This window comes from Chelonia mydas, chromosome 14 (genome assembly GCF_015237465.2).
Source record: "Chelonia mydas isolate rCheMyd1 chromosome 14, rCheMyd1.pri.v2, whole genome shotgun sequence".
NCBI classification, from domain to species: Eukaryota; Metazoa; Chordata; order Testudines; family Cheloniidae; genus Chelonia; species Chelonia mydas.
In genome coordinates, this window is record NC_051254.2 from 37563438 (window position 1) to 37584253 (window position 20816).

The following is a 20816-nucleotide window of genomic DNA, read 5'->3' on the forward strand; positions in this document are numbered from 1 at the left end:
CCTCTCGTCCCCCCCCCGCCCGTCACTGGCAAGCAGCCTGTGGGGGGCCGGAGAGGAGCCCTCAGCCACCGCCCTGCCGCTCCTCCGGGCTGCCGGTGCCGGCCGGTGCCGCTTCGGGCTCCCCCGGGGCCAGGCAGCCCAAAGCCAGGGACTGTCACCCAGCCGCCCGGGGGGGAGCGGAGCGGATGGAGTCCCTGCCTGCCGCTCAGCCGGGGGGCGCTAGGACCAGGGAGAAAGTGGGCGGGGGGGGGGAGGATCCTGTTTACCCCTCCCCAGCCCTGCTGCGCCTGCAGTTTACTCCTGGCACCTCCCTCGCTCCAGGGACCAACCCTAGCTCCCGCCCGCTGTGCTTTTGCCCCAGGCCCTGCCCCGCTCCAGTCAGCAGGGACTAATCCTCCCCCCATGCCCCACGGTGCTCCTCTTGCCCCTGGCCCCTGCCTCGCTCCAGCTGGGGACCAATCCTTCCCCCCCCCCCCCCCCCCCCCCCGGTCCTGCTGTCAGGGTGGATAACAATCAATGATTTAAAAAAAAAAAAAAATTGGATTTTTTCATTTAAATTGGATTTTTTGGATAAAATGCTTTTTGAGAAAAAAACCTATCTAAAGATAGTTTTAATTAAGATAGGTTATAGCTCAAAGATCTCTCATCATTGAATAGGGATGATAAATTATATTTCTATAGTATGAGACAATATATTCATGGAATGTTTAAGAAAAGTTTTGTAAATGAGTTCTAATAGTTGATGGATTAGGGACCCAATCTTATGGGGTTCCACAGGCTTCTGTAGAGATTATTTAGGTTAATCTTTCCATCTACCCCATGGGACTCAGTGCTCAGTCTAGAAGACACCATCAGAGATGCTTAATTTTTCAGTTCTCAAACTGCAGATTTGTGTCTCCAGAGGTAACATGCTTGTTAACAGCAAAAATGTTTTAAAATAAATAAATAATATGTAAAGGTGAAAAATAACAGACCTCAACTCTATTGTCCCTCTGCGAATTTGTGTACACGGAGTCAATCCCTTTGTACCTCTCTCTAAAAGTGCAAAGTTTCAAAAAGTTCAATGAATAGAAGACTGTTGGGGGCAGAATAGATCTGGACAAGGAGAAGAAGTCTGGAAATAAATGTGAGAAGCAAGGGACGTATGCTTTTTTGTTAAAATATTATATGTTTGCTGTTGAAGAAAAAAATCCAGAATACTTAACGTTGTTTTCATTAAATAAAACAATTTAAATGTCTGTCTGGTGATGTTCTCCTCCTAATATAGCCAGGCAAGAAAATCCTCCAATTATTAATGATTAACCTGTTGAATTGGAGATGGTTCACCTCCCAATGACAATAAATATCTGCTTCAATTACCTTTGGTAAATGAAATAACCAATCATTCATTTTCTGATATAGCTGTAAAACTAATCTGAAAAGTTTTCAAAATAAATCACGGTTTACAAATGTATAGTGTGTACCTTCTAAAAATGAAACCTACATCGATCTCTGAGTTGTGAAGAATATGTATTAAGGTTGTAACAACAATCAAGAATGCACATGTATATAGAAAACCCTGATTAAATCGAGACTTCCTGACTAGTGATTTAAATCATGATTTAAATCAAATGCACCCTGCCCGCTGTGCTCTTGCCCCAGGCCCCTTCATTCCCCAGGGGGCCCCACAAATATGGTTGGCGCCAGGCTCACAAAAAGCTAATCCGGCCCTGTTTAATACAATCATAATAACCATTATATTTTTCATCTCCTGCCCCAAATGAAAACTCCCCTTTTAATTACTTCAGTAATAAACAGCCGTTGTGCGGCTACACTGGAGTTTATGGTGAAGGGAGTGTCTTTATTGCTGTAAGGTCAAAGGTTAAAGCCCAACCTCTCTCTGTTCTCGGGTACAAATCAAACAGGGACCAAACTGCGTAAGTTGTTAGTTCTAAGTCCTGACTGGTCAGCAGACATAGCGCTCCCCTTGTGACAGGATCCCCCGCGTGCAAACTGGATCCGGGGTACCACTGTGGCCCCTTACATCTCCAGCCTGGGCTGTCTCTCACAATGCTTTGAAGCAGTAAACCCCATTGGGAGCTGTCGTCACTCAGCACAACAATAGGTGGAACCCCACACCCAGCTGGATTGCCTGAATGCTCCCAGAGCCACTCACACATCACACAGAGAGAGGCACCAGCCAATATCCCCCAGCTCCCCAGCCTTGCACCCCAGTGTAAGTTTATTGCCCAGTGTGGAGAGGACATGCACCAGCCAGAAACGGAAATCCAGCTGAGGTGAGAAAGGAGAGCTTGCCAGAGATGTGGCTTGTTACAGGGGCTCCTGTAAAGTTGGATACAATGTTGCACTATTTAATGCACTACATGGTGGAATTTGTATGTTCTTGCAGCTGGATGGTGTGAGCTGAAATTATTTTCCTTAAGGGGAAGGCTGTCATTGCTCCTTGTTTTGCTGGGGAATGCATGGCTGGAGATCTGTAGCCATCAGTCACACGCCTTCATACTGCTGTTGTTTCCTGTGGCTGGGCCCTGCAGCCAGGACTCATTTGTGGCAGAGTGGATCTGAGATCAGGATCAAGAGGGAATCTGGAGAGTGGCCTTCTGGAGCCAGAACAGGAGCTGCAGCTGCGATGGGAAAGGTGTGCTGGGCAGAGGCATCCTGGGGAAGCAGCTGGTTACTTCCTGAGCAACCAGATACAATATTATTACAGATCCTGACTCACACTGTGATGAGACACATTGTTACCCCTGTGTAAGGCAAACTGGTTACATGGTTGTAAACTTGCTTCTAGCCAGTCTTGCTGCTTCATGGCATCCAGATGCTGTCAGCTCTGGTGCATGGGCTCAGGGTGAGGATCTCACTGCTGCTGGGTTTTTGTTGCTGGTGAACGTATTGCCTGAGAATTGCAGTCATCAGTCAGACACATGCAGTTGTTTTTGGCCTCCAGGGGCTGAGGTGGAGGCTGGAGAGATGAATCCCTCATCCCATGTCACTTGCAGCCGACTGTGCCAATGAGACAGTTCCCAGACTGTTTAGTGGAACAGCGGGGATGGGAGAGCGGGGATGCTCTCCAACAACAAGGACACACACACACAAAACAAGGCTGGGGGAAAGTGAAACACGCTAGAGGCCATGAGTTCATTTTGCTAATAAGTGAACAGAAGTTGCACAAGGTCACTGAAGTCAAAGCGGGGAAGAGAATCAGGGTCTCCAAATGGAATCCCAGGTCTTAGCTACTCAGCCCCACGGCCTTGGCTGAAAGTGTCAAGTATCTGTTCATTGGTTCACCTGTTGCTAACGGTTACACCACACCAGAGCCAGCAACAGGAGACCAGAGTCCTGATCGGAAATGTTCTGCTGATGACTGGCAAATACTGGTGTAAGCCATTAGCACAGCCTGTGTCATGTTCCCTCCAGCAGCTGGCCCACACACAGCCCAACAATTATTCCCAGAGCTGAAGTGGTGTGGTGGGGATCTGAAGAGACATGATTTAAATCAGCGGTTTTCAAAGTCTGGGTCGCGGCTCCGCAGGGTTCACCCCTGGCAGGGAAGGTGGCCGCTTCTTTATCTGCATCCCGCAAGGTTTCATCTACATTTAATGGGTTATTTAGTTGCAAAGAAATATACAATGGAAATGTAATTACAGGGGTATATGCAATCTACATGTAAGATAACAACAAACAGCCTTTATTAGTTTTCATGAAGTTTCCACATCAGACATCTTCTCATCTTAACACAACCCTAAATTGAAGTGTGTGTTAATCTAATTACCAAGGCCTACAGAATGGAAAGGTAACGTAATAATAAACAACAAGATTTAGACAAGTAAAAACAATACACTGAACATCTCTGGTTTGATCTCTGTCTGCACCAGTGAATTGGCCGGAATACACATCGATACACTTAACCCTTCTTTGATATTCGGATACAAGTGACCTATTGCTCTACTCTGAGCTGGTCTGTCAGAGTCACATGAGCTATGTATTTTGCACACTTAATTGCCTTTGAATTACAAGTTCCCAACTGGCAAGAAGGAAGATCAGCATCATGTGGCCAGCAGAGCTCCCAAATTACTGGATTAGTGGAAAATTCACTATTTTCCCTGATTTCCATTGCTTTTTCTGACTTGCTTCAAAAGGAGACAGCCATCCACAGACACACGTGTGACTCTTCTGCCAGCAAACATGCAGCAAAGTCAGCATTAGAAGCCTTGAGTTCAAATGTCACCTCTCCTTTTTGTTCTTTATATTTCCATGCACATCACAACTCTTGTCACAAATACAACACGAGATCCCCTGCCCGAGATAGCAGAGAAGTATCAGATACTTTCTCCCCCCGATTACAAAGTATTTGAGAGGCTGCACAAGGTCACTTCAGGTAGAACTGGGAAAAGAATCCAGCTCTCCAATATGGAAAACCCAGGTGCTAGCCACTCATTCCTACTGCCTTTGGGTTGAATGCATAAAATAGATACGATCTGGTTACCACCACTGCACAACAGAGCCAGGCACAGAACCCTGGAGCTCTGACCTCTAATCTGGCTCATAAGCATTTGTGTACCTGATGGAACAGTGTGTCAAGTCCCCCAACAGTGACTGGCCTCAGAAATAACGGTGGGGGACCAGGGAGGCCATGTTAAAATCCTGCTGCTGTGGGAGTGGGAACTGAGTGGTTCCATGGGGTATTAAAAAAAAGAAAACTAAAATATATAATTTAATTCACACGCTAGTTGAAAATGTTATAATCGATTGATAGAGGGACAATGTGCCCTGAAATCCAGGTATTCCAGATTGAAAACATCAGTCACACAGTTTGATGGCTGGTGTCACACACGGGCAGGTTTGGGAGCAGAGAAGTAAAGTGACCCAACCAGCTCTCTCCAGACCCCAGCTGAACAATTCCTGACGTACATTTTTATATAGAACACATGGCCTAGAATGCAGGCTGGAGAGCAACATATCACAGTAAGGTCCAGGCTGTCATCATAGTGACATACACAGATATCCTCACTCGTGCTGGGTTGATACAACCAATTTGGGGGGAGGGGGGGAATCCTATGTTTGCCTTCAAAAATCCCAGCTGGGAAATCAAAGGGAAACAGACAAGAAGAATGTTTGATATGTTTCATTCACCTTAAGTAAATGTCAGGCTTAAGAGAAGCTGAGAGGGAACTTTCATAACCAGACCACAGGGTAACAACATTCACAAATTGGAAGAAGTGCTGCTCTGAAAGGTGCATGAATTATGGGGTGGAATTAATGCTACAGTCTCACTTTCAGAAACACTTCCTAGATCCCCATCTCCCTCTCGCATTCCCTTTCCTTCTCCCATGTCTTTCATTTCAACCAGTTGTACGCATCGTTTTCGGTTAGTTTATTTCTCTGAGTCTCCCGAACTTTTCTCCGATCCATGTCACAGATCATTCCAACGCAGGTACCCCGTTCTTTCTGCTGAATGTATCCCCTCCCCTCTCGGTGCCCCCTAAGCGTTTCCCTTCTCAGGCTTGTTTTGTTTTCATTCTTCTCATTTCAGCTTCCCCCACTTTCCCCAGGCTTCTGACTTTACTCCTGTTTTACTTTATCTTCACCTTTTCCCATTTCATTTCTTCTCTCCCTTCCGGTGAAACCTGCCCCATCCCTGACTCTCCCCTCCCCACAGTCACCTCATTTCCATTGAGATGGCAACTCCCTCCCTCCCCCACAACTCATTCCCAGGCCGCTGTTCCCGTCCCGCCCCCCACGTCTCAGTGACGCTGTCTGACACAGGATCACAGAGGACACTGGCAAACAGGCTGCACAATCCCTGGGGCAATGAGACTGGCTTCTCTGCCGTGATCACACAATGCTCTCTATGGTTTGACAGTCCAGACTTGAGACCCAAAGTAACCTCTCGGGTCAGAGACTGCAATATAAAAAGTCCACAGGAAGAGGTCACAGAGCCTACACCAGGGGTCTCAAACTCAAATGACCACGAGGGCCACATGAGGACCAGTACATTGGCCTGGGGGCCACATTACTGACACCTCCCACCCAGCCGCCCTTGGCCCCGCCCCCACTCCACCCCTTTCATGAGGCCCCACCCCTGCCCCACCTCTTCCCACCCCTTCCCTGCCCCCATTCCAACGCCTTCCCACTGAATGGATAATTCCAGAGTCTTCTGTGCAAGGGTGAGAACCTCAGGATGAAGCTGATCAGAGAGATTTGTATCCAACTTGTGACCTTCCCCACACATTTTGCTGTAGCGCCCTGGGGAGATGCGGTGCTAACATCGTCTCCAAGCTGTTTCCCAGCATTGTCGAAGTGTGAGGGGGAGTGAGAGAGAGCCAGGTACCTGCTCAAGGTGCTTCTGACATCCTGGGGGAGGGGGGTGAGAGACAGAGAGAATTTCAGTCCCACCTGACGCACACACAACATGCCAAGGAAGAGATTTTGCAAATATGGGGAAGAGAGGCTCTGCCCTGACCACACTGCTATATATTCACTGGGCTAACGGGGCTTTGGTCTCTCAATATCTATGTGTCTGTGACTCTGCAATGACCAATGGTCATTCACATTTCAGGAACGCACACACAGAATTACACGGTGTTCTCTGACTGCGGGACTCCCATGCCCATGTTTTAGGAACTGTCCTGTCCCTGTGTTGGGATTTGGGATGTTTCTAACTCAGTCTCACCTGCAGGAATTCACTCGCTGGCTTCTGACACTTCCCCTCCGGCTCACTGATCAGCTCACTGAGACGGGAAATCTCCTCTGAGACTTTGGTGATATTTTCATTCTGTATCTTCATTATCTCCTTCTCCAGCTTTTCCAGCTGGGCCAGCAGGAGCCGCTCGTGTTCCTCCAGGAATTGGTGCCGTTGCTGAAAATCAACCACAATTTGCTGCCTCTTCTTTTCTATCTGTTTCTGAAAAGCAACAGGGAAAGGACGGGTCAGGGACATGGCAGCAGCCTGGGGGATCCTTTCACTGAGTGAGCAGGAGGGAGAACTTCTTTGCAAACCCTAAGATTTCTGAAACTGGACTCTACCCTGTAGTAACTTGGGAGAAGTTTCTCTCACACCTTTTTCATTCCTCCCCAATGTCTCTGAAAACGGATGTTTCCCTGGCTGACGTGGTTAGGGCATTGTGTTATCAATGGCCTCTGAGCATGGAGATCCTGAGCAGCAGGAGGCAGGACTCAGCATTACACAGAGAGAAGTTCCAGGGCAAAAAAAGAAAAGGAGGACTTGTGGCACCCTAGAGACTAACAAATTTATTAACAAAAAAAGAATCAAATGATGCAACAATGCAAGAAATGACAGACACAGGGAAAGCCACAAGGGCTAGAATTTAACTCATTCACTGACACGAGAGCTTAGAGTCTGCTCATGAACCTAACACAGAAAATCCATGATCCTGGAGAAACACAGACATGCCCACATTCACCAAGACCACAGAGGACTCTGACTACAAACAGACCTCTCACCACACGTCTCCACAAGTTAATAACAGGAGGCACCTACCAAATACTCCCGGCTTTTCCCCTCTCCAATCTCTTTAAATCCCAGGAACTTTTCTCTCTCTTCCCTCAGAGTCTTCAAATGGGCCTGGATTTTCTCCTGTAGAAACAGAGATGATTGGGAGGTTTCATTCTGAGGGCTGGGTGGGGTGTGGAGGGGGATATTTTTCCTCCCAAACCCAAGGTGACTGTTGGTCCTAATCGGCTGATGACATGAGAGCCACCTGGGAAATGAAATGTGGCAATGGAGACTGGGAGCCTAACATGTTCCGACGTCTTACCAGTTCAGGTTCAGTCTTTTTAGTAATTAAAGAGAGACCTCAATTATCCAAGGGTGATTGGTGTTTATTAATTCATTAGTAGTACAGGACATAACATGAAACTGGAGTCACATGGTGGTGAATCAATGAATGTGGTTTTCAGAAGACTAAATTGACAGAGACAGAAATCCCAGAGACCACCCAGGCTCAAAATATGGGCTGGGATTTTCTCAGGAGCCAAGTCCCCATTGAATTCCTGCCCTGAAGCCCTGGGGAGTCTAGACATGATAAATCAATCCCCGAGCTCTCTCCCTTTGACTCCTGTACTCCGGCGCTGCGAGAGGCGCAGGCAGAGTCAATGGGGGAGCAGCAGCCGGCGACTCACCGCGGTGGAGACACCACGGTGAGTCGATCTAAGTACGTCGACTTCAGCTACGTTATTCATGTAGCTGAAGTTGCGTAACTTAGATCGATCCCCCCCCGCCCCAGTATAGACCATGGCTAAGTCCTTGCTCCCCTTCCTGATGTTTCCCCCTTCTTACTTCCCACCCATGTCCCTTTACCCGTCTCTCTCTGCTCCCCACCTCCTGGCGGCTCTCTCTAGGGCCTGCCTCCACCCATGCACTCCAAGCGGCAGAGGAGGTTCCCCCTCCTCGGGTAGGAAGGGTGGCCCAGTGGTTCAGGCACAAACCTGAGGCTTGGGGGTGCTGGGTTTGGTTCTCTGCTCTGTCACTGACTCCCTGCTTAGCTTTGGGAAAGTCACTTCACCTCTGGGTGCCCTAGATCCACCTGCCAAATGGGGCTAAAGCTGACCCTGCCTGCTAGGCTAAATCCATTCATGGCTGTGTGGTGTTGGGGGAAATGGCGATACCAAGGTGAGTAAATTTGGGCTGAATTACTCCACAGTCTGAGAGTGAGAGTCAGCTCCCTGCAGGGGGCACGGGAGAGAGAGGGACTCAGGCCAGCTCTGCATAGAGGGGGGTCAGGGCTTTAGCCCTGCAGCTTCTGCTGCTAGGGCATCTGGGGGTCCCAAACTGGGGGCTTCAGCCCCACGTCTTCTCCCAAGGTCCAGGGCTTCTCCCACCCACCCTGCGCGGCTTCTGCCGGGGTCCAAGGCAGTGTTCCCTGTAATTTTTTATGTCCATGTGCGGAATGACTTTTGTTATGTGCACCAATATGGAGGTGTGTGGTAGGGCTGGGGCCAAGCGGTCTCAGGGGGGCTCAGGGCTGGGGCATAGGGTTAGAGTGCGGGTTGGGTGAGGGCTCTGGCTGTGCATGCGGGGTTAGGGGTCAGGCTGGTGATGAAGGGTTTGGGGTGCCGGTTGCCCCGGGGACTACCCCCAGCCCTCTCTCACCGAAACAGCTCGGGGCCACTTGAGAGGTGCCTCTCCACGGTCGCAGCATCTCCAGTGGCTCGGCCCGGGGCATCTGTCCCCCAGCCAGAGCAGGTCTGGGCTAGGCTTGGTGGGGGTCAGGGAAGGGGCGTAGCTGAGAGGGAATTTAGGTCCAGGGCTTCTCCTTTATCCCCACCCTGCCCAGCGCAGCTCCTGCTGGGGTCTGGAGCTTCTCCTCCCCCTAATCTGCCACTGCACCCATCCAGCCTGTGCGCATAGGAGCCCTGCAGCACGCCTGGGTGATTTCAAACAGCCTGGGGCTCCCGGCCACCGCTACCAGGACCACAGCAGTGGTGGCAGCCAGGGTCCCCAGGCCCTCTGAAATCTCCTGGGCCCCAAGGCAATTGCCCCCTTGCCCCCCCCAGGGGCCCCTGGTGGGTGAAAGGTGTAACTGCAGCACGTCTCTGGCAGAATGTATTTTCTGCAGAGAAAAAGAAAATTCTGGATGGCACATGAGTTCTGTCCCTGTGCAGTGGCACAGAATCCCCTAAGCAGTGTTTGATGGCTTGTGTTGCTCTCACTTTTACCTACTCCCCGGTAAATGCAGTTTCACCCCTTTTAATTATTTATTTTATTACTCTCGTTGTTCTTAGTTCACCATCACTTTGGGTAAGACTGTGTAGAGGTATGTCATCGTGCTACCTGGTTCACGATTGACTTACTTCGCTCATATTCACTAAGGGCACTGGCCTATTGTTGGTTTAAAGCCCCTTAAACGGATGAATGTAGCAGCTTCCCTTTGTCCAGGTTAATGGTTACACATGCGAGCAAGACACAATAGCAAAGAGAAGACCCGAGGCCACTCTGGAATTTTTGTGGTGTGTGTGTGTGTGTGTGTGCGTGCGCACCCAGTCACAAGCTGACTGATAGAGTTTGGAGCAGTGAGCAAAGGAAGATTTCTGAGGTTTTTTTGGATGGGTGGGATGGTTTGGTGCCTCCTTAGATAATGGAAACAGAACTTCCTACATACTTTGTAAATACACTAGATTGTATGAAAGATACCAGACTCGTCATCAAATTCTACTCTCAGCTAGAACAGTGCGCAGGGCCTTGAACATCAGCCATCTACTCGGGTCAACCTAATAACACTCTCTTGTATGAAATCTCTCTGAGGCAAATTTCTACTGTAATTTTAACTAAACATAGATATACAGTAGTGATAATCCCAAGAAATCATATGGTACATCATGCATCAAAGAATTAGGATTTAAAACCAAATATGTTTGGGGTTCTTTTCTTTTTTTGTTTCTGAGCCTTTAGGGGTGCATTAGATTCATATTTTCACTTTTTTTCCAAAACCACAAGTTAAAATTTTTTTTATTGGTATACTTGGTGAAAACTGTGATTCTCAAGCAATCATTTGATTCCAGAAGCTTGTGCTTTCAGAATAAAAACACCAAATACTGACACCCTCATGGTAAAATTGCAAGAGTCAGTAACACTGGTTATATGTATTTGGCTATCTAGACACACATGACACTGGTATCAATGACAATTGCACTGAATACAGCTAAGGACATGGTTACATTATGTTTCTGGATACAGGCTGTAGCCTGCAAGCTGAAACTGCAACCATTGATTGCCTGTTACTGCTCTGAAAGGTTCCATATATCTGAAATGGCTTTATGTTCCTATGACAATTAATACCATTTTGGACTTCCAATATTATGAACTTTTTATACCTTTTAATTAAAAATAATAAACCTAATGTCTGTAACTAATCCTCCCATTCTGTGAACACTGAAGCATATGCTTTTTGGAGGTAGCTGCCCTGGGACATGTGCCAGGCTTATGGCCTGAGGACGTCCTGATTTTTTGTACCTCAGTGGTGGCAACCCTATTTCAAAGCCTTCGCTGTCCTTCATTCTCACACGTTTTCTTTTTTTCCCTTCCAAACAGGGGCATCGTTTGCTGTGCGCAGGTGCCCCTCCAACCTTGGTTCCCTAGCCCCCAAAATTTTCATAGCTCTTCGCCAGGGGTTGTGTGAAAAACAGCCCCGTGTCAGATTTAGCCATCAGGTTTAGCTACCAGTGGTGGTTTCTGATACTATCCATATCATGTCTTGCTTTCTTATCTGAATTAACTACCCCCAACGTTCCACATGGGTGTCTCATTCAGAGAGCCCTGCCTGCCACATCCCTCCTCACCCCCGCGAGACACTCCCCCTGCCTGCCACTCGCCACATCCTTCCTCACCCCCCGCCCCTGTGAAATGCCTGCCCGCTGCTCGCCATGTGCCTCCTCACCTCCACCCCGTCCCCTGTGAGATCCTCCCCCCACCGCTCTCCATGTCCCTCCTTTCCTCCACCCCCCAACAACCCCCCCCCATCCCTCCTCATCCCCCAGCTCCTGCAAGATCTCCCAGCCCGCGGGTCACTGTGTCCCTCCTCTCCTCCACCCTCCCCGCAGGACTGCCCAGCGCACCCTGTCCCTCCTCTCATCCACCCCCCCTACCCGCAAGATGCCTCTACCCATCACTCACTGTGTCCCTCCTCTCCTCCATCCCCTTGCCCGTGAGACTCCCCATACCTCACTCATGTCCCTCCTCTACTCCATAGCCCCGTGAGATCTCCACGTTGCCGTGTCCCTCCTCTCACCCATCCCCTGCCTGCAAGACCCCCAACCTGCTCCGCATCCCTCCTCACCCCTCCTCCCCGTCAAGAGCCCTCCCCCCTTGCCGCATCCCTTATCAACGCTGCCCTCACACGGGCAGGAGAGTGATGCAGTGAATGGTGGTGGCTGGGCAGGGCCTGCGGTGAAATGGGGACAGGGCCTGGGGGGGGCACGGGGGTGGAATGGGGGTGCAAGAGGTGGGACAGGGAACTAGCCTCCCCCAGGGGAAGCTTCACCCACTGCCCATGTTAAGGCTGTTTTAGTGCTTGAGGGGTTCACGGTTGATACCTGGTGAGTGAAATCTAAATACAGAACAGACAACCAGTGGGGGGTTTGTGCCCGGCTTTGTAACTGCCCTGAGGTTGGACCTCATGTTCTTGAGCTGCCCACAACACTTACAGCTGGGACATAAAGGTGAAGGAAACAAGAATTGTTTGTAGTGTTTTTATTTTACAATAAGTAGGTGGAAAGCAGGAAAGTAAAAGGAGCTAAGACAGAGTTTAATGACCACAGCATATTGTAAGGAGATCCACAGCTACTCAGAGCAGTTTGCTTAATGGCACTAAAATAGCACCAATGCCCAGGAATTAATATAGGGAATTAATGACTTACAGTCTCACTTTCAGTAACACATCATAAATCCCTCTGTCCCTCTCATGTTCCTTTTCCTTCTCCCTTTTCTTTCATACTCTCCTTTTCTACTCAGCATTTTTCTAGCCCTCACTTGTGATCCCTGTTTATTTTCCTGTGTCTTTCCCACTCTCCTCTCCTCCCTCCCACAGATCATCTCCCTTGGCTGCTCCCTTCTTTCCCCTGATTTTATACATTCCCCTCTTGCTGCCCCAGCGAGATCTAATCCCACAGATCTGCACAAAATGCTCCCAGCTGCTGCAGAGTTTCCAGCTTCTCCCAACCCCCCAAACCCTGATTGATTCATGCTGGGTCCCTGCCCCCCCCCGCATCTGCCTGTCCCCAGCCCAGCTGTTAGTTCTGCCCCCTGCCCAGCCCCCGCCTCTGCCCCTCAGGGCCCCTCCTGCAGCTGCAGGGGTTCCTCCCCCTCCGTCTCCTGGAACTGCAGGGAGTGAGGGAGGGAGGAGGAGCTTCCAGGGGCCATAGAGATGAGGCTCCAGGGGCTGGGTAGATGGGAGTCCTCCAAGGTCATAGAGACTGGGAGCCGTGAGGCTAGAGAGGCTGATTTCCGGTTCCCCCCTCTGCTGTGGGTCTCAGGGGCACAGGCGGAGCCAGGATCCCCCCCCCACCCAGAGCCAGGGGCGGATTCTCTCCCCAGGGACGGAGCCCGGCGGGAAAGTGAAGATCGGGGCCTCGTCACCAGCATCGATAAATGTCACCTGCCCCCGGCCACAGTCCAGACAAACCCGGATCCTGCTGGGGGCCCGGCTCAGGGGCAGGGGGGTCTCAGGGGAGGTGAGAGCCCGGAACTGACCCAGCCACCGCTCCACAGCCCAGATCCCCCCCTCAGGGCTACAGCTGATACCTCCCTTCCTCCCCACAGACTCTCTGGCCACCCCCACAGCCCAGAATCGCCCACCCCCCACCTCCACCTCCCAGCGATGTCTCCCCCTGGTGAATCCCTCACAGCCCAGCACCCAGCGCTCAGTGTCAAATCTCTCAGGGGTGTCGCGCAGTTGCTGCCGCGTGTCTCCCCGGCTCACACTTTTCCGATCCTCAGACAGGACGAGGTAGGGATGAGCCGTGTCTGGATCCAGAGTCACATTCGCTGGGGAGAGAGAATCAGAGCGTGAGGGGCAGAGCTCAGCCCTGGGGGAGGGTTTGATGGGGTCAGTGACAGAATCTGCCCCAGCTGGGGAGTAACTCAGGGAATCTCCTGCCTCCAGGATGTACCCAGCTCTGAATGGGGAGCAGCTCTGAGATGTCAGCACAGTGCAGAGGAGAGTCACTCTTGAGGGAGGTGATAGAGCAAGAAGTTTTGCTGAGCCGAGACTGAGACTCTGAATGTTTCTCATCCTGCTCTTCCCCTGATGGGGACTAGAGACTCTGGAATCATAGGGAAGCCCCAGCAGATTTCCACTCATATCATTCACATGGTCACAGTTATCTTCTCCCTGATGAGCCCTCCCTCACTTCATTTTAAAACCTTGGCTCTCTCTTGTTGATGCCAGCATGATGCCTGCTCCATCCTGCCACATATCTGGAGCTCTGTAGATAATGACAAGATTCAATAGATCCCTAACTAAAATTCTGTAGCTAGTCATCAGGGCCAGCCAGCCAAAGAGAATTATCAGTCCAGATTTCAGTTTTTAAAATTGGGATTTTGTTTTAGAAGCAAGGAGCTTCTACAAGAGAAGGAAGTTAGGGGTGGGGAGAGGAGAAAGAGGGTTTGGACATTAATTTCATGAAGGAGAAGGTGGAAAGGATGGTTAAAAACAGCAGAAAGTTGGGATTTGGTGGAGAGAGGAAAGAGGCGAGAAGAGAAAAGATGCAGAATTTGAAGTCTGAGTAGAGTGACTCCTTGGTTTGAACTCTTGGAGCTGGTCACTCTTGTTCCTCTACCTGACACCAGGGCTGGGATCCTAACGGACAATAACTGCTCAGTCACTCGGAGCAGGGATCATTCCCAGAATCATGGGAGCAATGTGTAAGGAGGGCGAGTTGTGGTAGTCCTTTCCTCTCCCTCCTTTGAGCCTCAGGACTCTGTCTTCTCTGAACAGGGACAATATATTACATTTTCCTTCTTGTTTTTTGTGCAGTGAAAGGGAGCAGGATCTCCCATTGATTAAATATGAGTTGTAATTACCTACATCGCTTAGGGATCTCCTCCACTCTGAAAGCAAACACATAGATGGGGATGAGAATTAAGCCAGACAAATTCAGCATCAATAGGATTCATCAACACAAGAAAAGGCTGCACCAGAGAGAGAGAGAGAGAGAGAGAGAGAAATGCCCTTACCTAGGTCTACTTGAAGTTTACCTAAACAATAAACAGAAATAAAAGGACATCCTGTAAAAGCTTCTCCTGGGTGAAATTAACCCCTGCCTGCCCCCCAATCATTGATCAATTGGCCTCTCTACTGTGCATTGTTTTACATCAGTACAATCCTAGGGATTGGACACAGGATAAGCCACACCAGTGCAAGTCACTTTTCACACTGGTGTAGTTGCACTAGGGGTCTGATCAGGTGCAGCTCTATAAGGAAAGGCAGAAGGCAGCCCAAATTCTCTCAGTGGCCTTTATGCTAGCCTTGAGAGCTGGGTGAAAGGTCACACTTATAACTCACATGCGTCACCTACATGCCAGGGCTGTCGGCACTCAGTGCACAGAATCCTGATCCGGGTGACCACATCCTCACTTCAATCCTGGGCTGCCACCAGCCCCTCTCAGAAGTTGTTTTATGGAGCTGGCATGGAGCCATTTCTGCCATGGGCATCAAGAGCACAGTCCCCCCAGTCACCCACTCCATGCTGCCTCCTGAAGACACATGTCCAATACTGGCTTCCTACCCATTACCGATATAATAAGTTATGCAATTAGTATTACTTATGATTTTCAAGTTGACATTGTCACATTTATTCAAAAATCTTTCAGAGCATAACATTGGTTCTACCAGGAGAAAACGGAACTTACTGATAGTGTTGAGATGTTTCCCTAAAAAAAGAAAATATAAATAAAATTATGTAGGACTTTTTCAGTGACTCTAGATTTAAAAGGATCTTTTCATTATGAGTCCTTGTGTAATAATAATGATGCTGCTCTACCAAGCCATTGCAGCTCTCCAGGGACTTGCAGGTTGGGTGCCCAGTGCAGGAGAAATCAGCGACACAGAGTGTAATTCGATTTATTTACACATAGACCTGGCCTAGAACAGAGATGGTCACAAACAGCACACAGGCAATCGTTTCTTTTAAGAACTTCACCTAGCACCAGGGCTTGGTTCCCAGGGAACGCCAAGAATTGATGCCAGTTGACTAATAAATCCTACTCTGTTTTGAGAAGGCTGTTTCATGTCACTGCAAAAACTTGCTGTGGCACATAAGTCCCTGAAGAGCATACCAGCCTCTGTTCAGGAGTTTAAGTGTAGATTACCTGGTGAAAGCTCTTGGGAAAACCTGAGTGCTGGAGCCCAAAGGCTCAGTTAAGCAGGTGATGATGTACGGGGAGACTTTGGCAAACCAGTAAAGTGCCTAAAACCATTATGGCTTATTGCTAAAAGCAGCCAAGTAAGCAGGCTGTAAATTGGCCATTCAGGAATCTCAGTTTAACCGCGGCGGGGGTGGGGGTGGAGTTGGGTGCCACAGAGAGGACAGCTTGACCCCGCGTCCTTCCTGATAAGAATTGTGTTGAAGTTGCTGATACATGCATCTTAGAAGAGCAGGATGTGCCCCAGAAATGTCTATTGGGGCCTCAAGACTACAAACTCTGGAAAAACCCACACCTGGTTAATCGATAATCAGAAGGAACCTCTCGCTTGACCATTGAAACTGCTTACTTAACAAGTTTGCTTTAAGGGACATGTCATTCTATTACTAATGTATAAATAAGGGGGAAAAGTTTGAGGTAGGGGGACTCTTCAGGACTAGACTCTCTCTGGATGCACCTTGTGTTTCCCACCGGCAGACGGGCTGCCGCTGTGCCACTCGAGAGCCACACTCAGCTTCGGTAATTATCAAGGGTTGGGGGTGTTTTACTAACTGTTGCGGACGTGTGTATAAATGCTTGAGACTAAGTAAAGTTTAGCTTTAAGTGAAAGCCCTTGTGTTGTCCTGTCTGTGCCAGCCATCTATCGGTCAGAAGGCCGTGTCTCGCCTGATTTATTTCCTGACACCACCTCGCACAGAGTAAAAGTTACCAAGAGCTTTGGGTTGAAAGAACCCCGGCTAACAATGAGGCGTGAGGCCTACTCTGAAGGAAGAGTGAGATCCTTTGGATGTGAGGCAAACTGAAGGGATTCCTCCAATTGACTCTTTAAGAGCTGGAGTGTGGATCCATGACATTTGATTCCTAGAGAATCTCAAGATTTGATACCTCAAGAATTGACTCTAACCTGAGATCAAGACAATGAGCAAACTCTCCTCGTTCCTTTCTTGTTCAGTTCCCTCTTCCTGAAACTTTGCAGAACCCCAAACTAACAACAACACAGCCTGTCTTCCCCAAGGCTGAACATTTGCTCACACACTAACACAAAGTAAAAAAAAGAAAAACTTGGAAGACTCTGTGTACTGGCATTCCTGGATGGAGCCTTCCATAACAAAATAACAAGCCATTCTTTAATACTCTAATAATCTTTTGAACACACTAGAATTAAACAGCAGAAACTTCATAAGACAAGGATTTTCGTTCGAGCCAAGGGTACTTAAACCCCCCCCCAACCACATTGAATTACAGTGCTAGTTGGGAACCTAACTCCCTCAGACTCCATTGACAATCTAATTAAACTGGTGCAAACCAAAGTGTCGGCTTATTTTAAGATGAATAGGAACAGGTTTAAGTTAACCTGAAATAAACTCCACTTAAATTGATGTGTCCACACAGAGGTTTGCATTGGTTTAATAAAATCCATTTAATTTCACACCTTAAGATGATGTAACTTTCTCATGTAGAAAAGTCTAAACGGTCTTTTCTACGGAGAAAATCTCATTCTGATTACACGGTATTTTCCCCTTTCCAGCTTTACCTCTTAATTTGAGCAGAAAAAGAGTAAGGCTGACGAACACCAACGAAATCACCAGAGTCACACTCCAAACCACCGGCCAAGGAGACATTCTTGGGAAAAAGAAATCTGAAACACAAAGCCCACATCAGTTTGGAAATAACAAACACTATGCTATAGATTGGAATGACGAACAGTGCACACTTTTATTCTAGAAAAATGTATTACATCAGGATTTGTTTGAAAAAAGTGTGGGAAAAATTGCTCCCTGCAAGATAAAAATGGGCAGAAACCAATTTTAAAGCGAGGTTCTGCTCACACACTTTTGATAGTATTTAACACACCATTCAATACTATGTGAAGTGCTACCAGACTCTCCCTGTCTTAGTCTTCCCCTCTCCAGCATACAGAGGCACCAGTAGAAAAAAGGGCCTGGGGGGCACTGCCAGAAAAGTGGGGGGGGCCTGTATGGGCCACGGGGAAAAAAGGGGAGGGGCCTGCATGGACCACGTCATGCCGACGCGAGGCCTTCACGTGACCCACATCGCCACCCCCTGCCTCTGCCAGCATAAATAAGTGGGCCTGGTCACATCACCTGTTATCAAGGTGGCTCCACCCTTCCCATTTAGGGCCTTCTTTTCAGCTGCTCACTAACTTTGCCAAACTTTAGTCATCTGGGCAGAAAAGTTCCATGCTGGGCATCTGCCTCAGGCTGAAATTTTTTTTTTTTTTTTTTTTTTTAAAACAAGTTTCAGCCAAAATGGTTCCAATGTTTCTGAGAAGGAGGTTAGAGAATAACACATTGTTTTGACATTTAAAAAAAAAAAAAATCTGATGACTTTTTCTAGGAGAAGCTTTAGTGCCCTGGGCTTTTGAGCAGAAACTTGATATTCAGCAGAGTGTGACTTTTGTGCCCTTTCCCTGTGAAAATCCATGCAATAATTGGCCAAGTGATAAGCCTCTGAAAAATTTTGTGCACTCTCGGTAGAGTTCTTAGAGTTTAACAGTAAAATTCTCCGAAGGTTTTGTCCTCACAGAGCATGCTCCATCCCCTCACAGCCCCTACTGCTGACCAGACTTCACATGTGACATCCCCACGCTCCAGGTCAAGGATAAAAGAGCAAAGCTGAGCTGTCCCAGCTCCAAGCTGGTGCGGGGTTGGGCACTAGAATAGACATCAGGGGGCCTGTCTCTCCTGTGCTCTCAGTGCCCACTCTGCTGGTGTCTAGGCAGAGCGGAGGTAGAAGGGGACTGACTAGGATTTAAGAGGGGGAGGGAAGCTCGACCCGGAAGGAGGCGAAGGACTAGACTGGAACAAACTGCTTGTTGAGACCGGTTCTGGAGTGAGAGAGAATCTGTGACTGGGAATGAGGTGGAGATGGAGACTGGGAACCAGTGAGGGAAATGGGAGTGGCAGGACTAAAAGTGAGAACTGAGACCAGATGAGGAAAGGGGGCCAGGGGGACAGACTAGAACAAGGCCTGTCAAGGAGACTGAGAACCAGTAGGGAGACAGGGAACAGGGGAAGCGAGAGGGGAGTCTCATCTGACAAAGAGCTGGAGTGTGGGGTTACATCTGAGCTTGGTTGGGCAAAGAGACAGTGCAACCAGTTTTCGGACTGGAGAGAGGTAAATTGTGGTTTCCCCCAGGGGCCTGTTCTAGGACTAGTCCTATTCAACATATTCATAAATGATCTGGAAAAAGGGATAAACATTGAGGTGGCAAAATTTGCAGAGGATACAAAATTACTAAAGATAGTTAAGACCCAGGCAGACTGTGAAGAGCTACAAAAGGACCTCTCAAAACTGGGTGACCGGGCAACAAAATGGCAGATGAAATTTAATGTTGATAAATGCAAAGTAACGCACATTGGAAAGCATAATCCTAACTATACATATACAATGATGGGGTCTAAATTAGCTGTTACCACTCAAGAAAGAGATCTTGGAGTCACTGTGGATAGTTCTTTGAAAACATCCACTCAATAAGCAGCGGAAGTCAAAAAAGCGAACAGAATATTGGGACTAATTAAGAAAGGGATAGATAATAGGACAGAAAATATCATATTGCCTCTATATAAATCCATGGTACGCCCACATCTTGAACACGGTCTTCAGATGTGGTCACTCTGCCTCAAAAAATATATATTGGAATTGGAAAAGGTTCAGAAAAGATGATTAGGGATATGGAACAGTTTCCGCATGAGGAGAGATTAATAAGACTGGAACTTTTCAGCTTGGAAAAGAGAAGGCTAAGGGGAGATATGATTGAGGTCTATAAAATTATGACTGGTGTAGAGAAAGTAGATAAAGAAGTGTTGTTTACTATTTCTCATAACACAAGAACTCGGGGTCAACCAAATGAAATTAATAGGCAGCAGGTTTAAAACAAATAAAAGGGAGTATTTCCTCACACAACGCACAGTCAACCTGTGGAACTCCTTGCCAGAAGATGTTGTGAAAGCCAAGACCATAACAGCGTTCAAAAAAGATTAGATAAATTCATGGAGGATAGGTCCATCAATGGCTATTAGCCAGGATAGGCAGGGATGGTGTTCTTAGCCTCTGTTTGCCAGGAGCTGGGAATGAGCAACAAGGGATCACTTGATGATTCCCTGTTCTGTTCATTCCCTCTGGGGCACCTGGCATTGGCCACTGTCAGAAGACAGGATACTGGGCTAGATGGACCTTTGGTCTGACCCCGTATGGCTGCTCCTATGTTAACCTAAATTTGGTCCCTTTGTGTATATGCCTTATGACACAATCTTTAAGTAGATGATCACATACTATTCCTCCCTCCTCCACAGAACTCTTGCCTCAATCAGTGCACTGGAGGCACCTGCTCTGGGGATGAATCTGGGCTGTGCAGTGAAGGAGGGTGTTGCCTGTAGGACCCTGGCCTCATTTCTTTCACAAGCTGGAAAGTGTGGAAAGAATGAGGCAGGGAATTCCAGGAAGAGAAAGGATGGTCTCATGGGTATGGCAGTTCAGTGGCCCTTTTGGAAGCAAGGGGAAATAGTATGTAATCATGGTATTAGAAACTGTATCATAGTGCATAGAGACAAAGGGGCCAAATTTAGAATGCACAGGGAACCTGAATTCTGGTATTTCCTAACTTTTGAATCCAATTTTCATTTAAGGTGTTTTGTGTGTGCACACATGGCTTAGCATGTATATATATAAAATGATTAGTGGGTTTGTTTGTTTATATTTTAATTCTGGTTGTCCTTATACACAGTCTTCATGCTGTTGGATAACTGGTGCTTCTGAACCCATCATCCAACTCAGGAGCCAACTCAGGGGAAAGTGCCTCCTTCTTTTCATGAAATTAATGCTACAGTTAAAACATTTAGGAAGAGAAATTATAGGTAATCATTACATTTCCCAACAGAAAACTTACATTTTAGTAAAATTAAAACTTTTGTAA

At 48.1% G+C, this 20816-nt stretch overlaps 3 protein-coding genes across 21 annotated transcripts in view; 1 reads left to right on the top strand and 2 right to left on the bottom strand.

Annotated features, from left to right (window-relative positions):
• LOC102936186 (butyrophilin-like protein 2) overlaps nucleotides 1–20816 on the bottom strand; it is a 1677894-nt gene that overhangs the window by 1506181 nt on the left and 150897 nt on the right.
• The window catches only part of LOC114020220 (butyrophilin subfamily 1 member A1), a 1361724-nt gene that overhangs the window by 1281936 nt on the left and 58972 nt on the right, over nucleotides 1–20816 (top strand).
• The window catches only part of LOC119567716 (butyrophilin subfamily 3 member A3-like), a 122107-nt gene that overhangs the window by 86710 nt on the left and 14581 nt on the right, over nucleotides 1–20816 (bottom strand). For 4 of the 19 annotated variants that reach the window (XM_043528195.1, XM_043528197.1, XM_043528196.1 and 1 more), the window contains exons 5-8: nucleotides 17415–17519; nucleotides 15368–15388; nucleotides 14693–14713; nucleotides 14540–14566 (exon numbers count right to left, since the gene is read on the bottom strand). In XM_043528195.1, coding sequence (XP_043384130.1) covers nucleotides 14540–14566; nucleotides 14693–14713; nucleotides 15368–15388; nucleotides 17415–17519 — 174 coding nt within the window. Of the gene's footprint in view, nucleotides 1–12757; nucleotides 13504–13602; nucleotides 13942–14539; nucleotides 14567–14692; nucleotides 14714–15367; nucleotides 15389–16201; nucleotides 16208–17414; nucleotides 17520–20816 lie in introns of those variants that run through there. The other 15 variants (XM_043528198.1, XM_043528201.1, XM_043528199.1 and 12 more) reach the window with 15 other exon arrangements.